The sequence below is a fragment of the Myotis nattereri genome (assembly GCF_964212035.1).
Source record: "Myotis nattereri genome assembly, chromosome: 1".
Lineage (NCBI taxonomy): Eukaryota > Metazoa > Chordata > Mammalia > Chiroptera > Vespertilionidae > Myotis > Myotis nattereri.
In genome coordinates, this window is record NC_138075.1 from 130,021,926 (window position 1) to 130,028,214 (window position 6,289).

The following is a 6,289-nucleotide window of genomic DNA, read 5'->3' on the forward strand; positions in this document are numbered from 1 at the left end:
CAGAGTAGTTAATATGTATTCATAATGCTTCAATAAGAAGTCAACTGGAACTTAGAACTCCTCTTTTTGAAAACTTCTCCAGATGACAGCAAGAAGAGAATCGGAAATATATGTGTGACTCTACCAAGAAGAATTGGAACACAGAAAATTATTGGAAAAGCAATGAACTTTATACGTCAAATGCAGACTCAGAGAAAATAAATTTAACTCATTAATTAGCCTCTAAACTTAAAACATAATTACTATTGTGCCAGGGTCATGAGATTAGTAGGGCATGAAAGCTAACTAAATACTATAACTTTGGCAAATGATGTTAGTAAATAAACTTACCTTTCAAATGTTCCTTCAAGACAGTTTAATCTCTCCTCCTTTTTTGGTTTTACGTGCCTTTGGTGTTTTCCCCCTTAATATTTTTATGTATTAACTTGATCTACTAGTCTTTAAGCTGAAGCTCTAAGATTTAGCAATCCTATCTACTAAAAGAGAAACATGGTAATTGGCATACGACCGCTACCCTACCCATGGGCTAATCAGCAAGATATGCAAATTAACTGCCAGCCAAGATGGCGGCCGGAAGCCAGGCAGCTTGAAACTAACATGAGGCTTGCTTGCTTCAGTGACGGAGGACTCCAACGTTCCCCGCCTGCCTTGCTGGCCTCTGAGCTTGCAGTTTGAAACATTGTTACAAATATAGAAGCTAAACAAAACCCCAGAAACCTGCTTTAGTCCACTGGGCTTCAGCCAGCAGGATTGCAACATTGTAAGCAAAGGCCAGAAACCTACTTTCAGCAGTGGAGGCCTAAGAGCTGGAGCCAGGCCTCAAAGCTAAAGCTGGCCCAGAATAAAAGAAAGAAAGAAAGAAAGGAAGGAAGGAAGGAAGGAAGGAAGGAAGGAAGGAAGGAAGGAAGGAAGGAAGAAAGAAGCGGTGGGGAGCTTCAGTCACCCCCAGCCAGAAAACAGCCCGCAGCCCCTCACCCAGGCTGGCCAGGCACCCCAGTGGGGACCCCCACCCTGAAGGGTGTGTGACCAGCTACAAACAGCCATCATCCCCTCACCCAGGCTGGCCAGGCACTCCAGTGGGGACCCCCACCCTGATCCAGGACACCCTTCAGGGCAAACCAGCTGGCACCCACCTGTGCACCACGCCTCTACCCTATATAGTAAAAGGGTAATATGCCTCCCAGCACCGGGATCAGCAGAGCCACGAGGCCTCCCGGCCCCGGGGATCAGCATGACAGGGGGCAGTGCCCAAACTCCCTGATCGCCCTGCGGCTCTGTGTGTGCCAGGGGGCGGGGCCACAACCTCCCTATCCACCCTGCTCTGTTCGTGACAGGGGAAGGCGCCCAACCCCCTGATCAGCCCTGCTCTGTGCCTGATAGGGGGGAGCTCCCCAACCCCCTGATCGCCCTGTGGCTCTGTGTGTGACAGGGTGCGGCACCCCAACCCCCCAGCCCCCGTACCCCATGGGCCCTGCTCTGTGTGTGATGGGGTAGAGCCATAATCACCCCATCGGCCCTGCCCTGAGTGTGAGAGTGGCAGCGCCCCAACCCCTGATTGGCCCTGCTCTGTGGGTGATAGAGGGCAGCACCCCAACCCCCTGAGGGGTCCTGCTCTGTGTGTGACAAGGGGCAGCACCCCAACCCCCTGAGGGGTCCTGCTCTGTGCGTGACAGGGGGCAGTGCCACAACCCCCTGATTGGCCCTACCCTGAGCATGACTGAGTGTGGCATCACAACCTCCCTATCGCCCTGCTCTGTGCATGACAGGGGGTGGCACCCCAACTCCCCAATCAGCCCTGCTCTGAGCCCGACCAGCGGCTGCACCTAAGGATTGGGCCTGCCCTCTGCCACCCAGGAGCAGGCCTAAGCCAGCAGGTTGTTATCTCCCGAGGGGTCCCAGACTGCGAGAGCGCACAGACCGGGCTGAGGGACCCTGCTCCCCCCGCGAGTGCACAAATTTTTGTGCACCGGGCCTTTAGTGTAATCTAATAATAGACAAACATGGTAATTGACTGTATCTTCACTATTCCTCCCATTGGCTAATCAGCGTGATATGCAAATTTACCGCCAATGAAGATGGTGGCTAATTTGCATACTGCAGGCAGGGCAGGACAGAACGAGCTGGTGTGAGCCGCCATCCAGGCCCTCTTGTGCAGCCACAGAAGACCCTAACTGCGGCCTGAGAAGCGGGTGCCAGGCCGCAGGCCAGCGCCCGTGTGCAGCCACAGAAGCCGCCTGCCTGCCGCATCCCACCATGATCCACTGAGTTATGAGGCCAGACAGCAAGGAGAACTTCTGCCCCTCAGTCAAAGTGGGGAGCAGAGGACATGGCCTCCCCTTGTAAAGTTGCCAAAGGACAGTACCTATCCTAAGCCACATCCTCTGAGACAGCCCAGCAGGCACCGCTGACCCTCCCTGCAGGCCAGGTCCCCCTGCCCCTTCTGCTGTCCCTGCACAGCTCCCATATCCCCCTGCAGGCTATGTCAGGCACAACAGGTTTGCAGCCACAGGGGTGATTTAGCAGCTAATGAAAAATGAAAAATGCAAGAACGAACAGATGAAGCAGCCACAGCAGTGGGGAAAAGACGTTCATCAAATTCTTTGTTTCTGAGAAACTGAGGCAGCCAGCACAGGCCCCTGCACAAGACGAGGCTTCTGCTTCTAAAGAAACATCCTGGGGCTAGAGGTGAGGGGGTGCTTGCTGCCTTTCCCCTCTCGGAGTTCTCGGAGGAGTCTGTGCTCCCCCTCCTGGTATTCTTAACACCCAGAGACCCCACCCCAATCCAGGGCAGGATTGTTCCACGCTGACCGCCTCCAGAAAGCAGAGAACAAAGAGGCACTTCTTGACTTCAAGCCTCTAAACCAGTGGTTCTCAACATTGACTGCACATTAGAATCACCTGGGAATCTTTTTAAAATCCTGATTTCTGGGACTCATCCTCCTGAAATTCTGTTTCTTTGTTATGGGGTGGGGCCACAACATCAGTAACAAAGAAACAGAATTTCCAGAGGAGGAGGCCCAGAATTCAGGATTTTTAAAAGATTCCCAGGTGATTCTAATGTGCAGCCAAGGTTGAGAACCACTGATCTAAACAGACTTGAGCACTGCAGGCAAAGACCTGCAGCTGAGAGGAGACAGGCTCTGGGTGTCAAGGTCTAGAGCATGGAAGGCCTCCTGGGGAGCAGTGGATCTGGAAGCCTGTGTGCTGGGTCAGAGACACGCCTGCCTCCCACCCTCCCCTGCCCTGCACATAGACGTGCCTGGACTGGGTGAGGAGGAGAAGGAGAACTAGAGGGAAGGAACGCTGAGTGTTTGTTGGCGGCCATGTAAAAAGGACTGTGACGCTCCCCTCCCGCTGAGTCACTCCCTAAGGCAGCAGGAGACGGAGGGTCTGAGAGCAGCCACACAGCTTTGTGGCCGTGACCAAGGCACCAAGATGGTGCCCCTGCAACGGGGCTGAGAAGGTGTCAGAGGACCTCACCCCGGAAAACACAGTAGCTCTTTGTGTGAGAGAGAGAAGGTGGCAGGGAGGGAGGGAGAGAGCACATTGGACTCAAGAGGCCTCCAGGCCCAGATGAGGAGAATATACCCGGGATCAGCATGGACTGAGCTCTGAGGTGAGGGCCAAGGGCAGCTGGTGGGGGCCGCCCAGACAGAAGACTCAGGCCCAGATGTCCTGACCTGCTCGGTTCTCTGGCACCTCCGCCTGAGACACACACTGTCTGACATGGAAGCACAACTCCAGAGAAGGGGGTGGGGAACCTAAGTTAAATAATATTTTGTTTTTGTTTTTTCACCTGGCAGAATGGGGGCTGAAGCTGTAGTTAGGTTTGGTTACTAAACAATAAAGAAAGCAACATTTCTCGCACACCTGACTGTGTGGTCTGAGTTTTCTGCTGCCTATAAACTGAGAAAAAGTTGTAAAATGAAGTACTAATCTCTAGGGTTTAGGTCAGACCGAGGAGTAGTGCCACTCAGCCAGAAGCTGGCTCATGGCTGGCCAGTGCAGAGGTGGTGGCAGGAGCCTCTCCCACCTCCGTGGCAGCACTAAGAATGTCCAACTAACAGTTTAGGCCTGACCCTTGGGGGCCTAAGCCTTTAGTCGGACATCCCCTGAGGGCTCCCTGGCTGCCAGAAGGATGTCTGACTGCAAGCTTAGGCCTGATCCCCTGGGGAGTGGGCCTAAGTCAACAGGTGGACATCCCCCAAGGGGTCCTGGACTGCAAATGGGCACAGGCCAGGCTGAGAATTTCACCCCACCCCACCCCCCCCAGTGCAGAAATTTTTGTGCACCAGGTCTCTAGTATTATTATAAAACTAGAAGCTGGTTTCTTGAAGGTTTGCGCAATAGGCCTTCCTTCCCCTGGCTGCTGGCACTGGTTTTCCTCCGGCACCCGGGACCCAGGTCTTTTGTCCGGCCTCAGCAGAGAAGCCAACCCTCTTCAGTCCAGTCTTCACTCAGGCCGGAACCTTCAGTCTTCGCTCTGTGCCTGCATATGCAGATTAACCGCCATCTTTGTTGGGTTAATTTGCATAGTCAATCTGATTGGCTGGTGGACATAGCGGAGGAACACCAATTTGCATGTTTCTCTTTTATTAGTGTAGGTAGCTTGTCAGAATTCCCCTAAATAGAAACATTTAAGATAACAACTTAAACACAATGGGTTAAGTTAGTCCAACACAATCTGGTTCTTGTAAATTTACTTTCTTGATTGTGATCTTTGTTATTATCACTAGAGGGTGCCTTTAGACAAACTATCTTTAGTTTTTCTACTCTACATAGAGCCATACATGTTAAATAGGCAAAGATTAACATAGGGGTGTAAATAATATTTACAGTATAATTGACAAAGTGGCTAAAAATAATGTGATCTGCAGGAGGAGGGTGTGGGGAAGACAGAAAGGCAGATGCCACCTCCAACACTTTGGTAACAATGTGATAAGCAATGGCCTCTGGAGATGTGTTTGGTCATTTGATCACCAGCCAGGCTATCTTGTTCTCCCTTAGAGGTTGTAGCTCTAAATTATGCCTTGATGTCAAATGATTAATATCTCCAAGGTAGTGAGTGTATTGCACAGCGTGGTAATGGCAAATGCTTGGCGATGTCTTTGAGGGACTTATTTTTTTAAATCTCTAAGGTGGCTGCTAAATATGTCCAAGGGCATCTTCAGAGGGAGAGAAGATGGCGGCGATATAGGCAGATGCGTCCCAGGTCATGTCCCGGAGCAAATGGAGTGAGCAGCTGAAACTAATAACACCCACCCCGAATTGGCGAAATTGCTCAGCTGGTGAGACGGTTTGCAGCCGGGAAGGGCAGAACTCTCCTGGAAATGTAAAAAACAAACAAACAAAAAAAAACAACAACAACAAAAAAAACCCAGGGATTTGGGCAGGAAAGTTTGCCAGACCTCTGAGCCCAGAGGGTCAGACAGCCGCGTGGCAGACAGCCGCGTCCCTCGGGACAGGCACAGCCCCTGACTGGGGAAAGGAGATCTGCGGGATTCCTGGCGCCGCCGGGGGATTTGAGAGCTGGGTTCTGTGATCACGGAGGACTGAGCCTAAAGGGGGCAGCCTGAAGAGCTGACCAGACCATGCAGTGCCAGTAAGAGAAGAGCTTACAGGAACCAAGCCTTCCCCGTCTCCACGGCCGGCGTTTGTTTGTTTGTTCTCACTGAATCCTGTTCATGGGACATTTCGGATATAGACACTCACCTGTGCTGAAGAGAGGGAGAGGGTGTGGAGGAGTGGAATCTGGGGAGAGACTGAGGAGAGAAGGGGGGCCGGGAGAGGTGGCAGCGAATTGAGTGCTGAGACACCCCTGAGCCCAGGACTGGGGCAGCCATTCTCTCTGGAGAGTGAGACTCCTCCCCCCAGCCCCCAGGCAAGGAGCACAGGCACACCCAGATTCCACCCTGAACGAGATCAAGGATTAAAATAATCTGATCAGTCCCTGGGAGTTAACAGGGTCTGGCCTACAGAGGGATTTTCAATCCCAGCAACAACACAGAGCGGGTAACTATTAAGGAACCAGCTCTGGATAGTTGACATCTCCAAATCACTTTTAAGTGCAATAGAGATGTCGTGTAGCCTCAGAGGCCAACCCCAGAACACTGCCACCCAGAGGCGGAGCCACAAACTGACTCTTTGCTAAACACAAAAGAAGGCAGTCTGGGAAACAAATACGGCCTGCTATAAAATAAGGACTGTGGTTTACAACACCTAGGAACAGTGTATCGCAGGGAAACTCAACACTCTCCTGAATACCTGGCAGGACTAAAGGCGAGCCAGA

At 52.0% G+C, this 6,289-nt stretch overlaps 1 protein-coding gene across 1 annotated transcript in view; it reads left to right on the forward strand.

Moving 5' to 3' along the window:
• The window catches only part of LOC308523117 (putative coiled-coil domain-containing protein 144C), a 69,857-nt gene extending 64,496 nt beyond the window's left edge, over positions 1-5,361 (forward strand). Inside the window, exon 12 of the mRNA XM_081096795.1 lies at positions 5,139-5,361. Within this exon, the coding sequence (XP_080952921.1) occupies positions 5,139-5,246 (108 nt within the window). The 3' untranslated portion in view covers positions 5,247-5,361. The remainder of the gene's footprint in view (positions 1-5,138) is intronic.
• Positions 5,362-6,289: the final 928 nt, after the last annotated feature.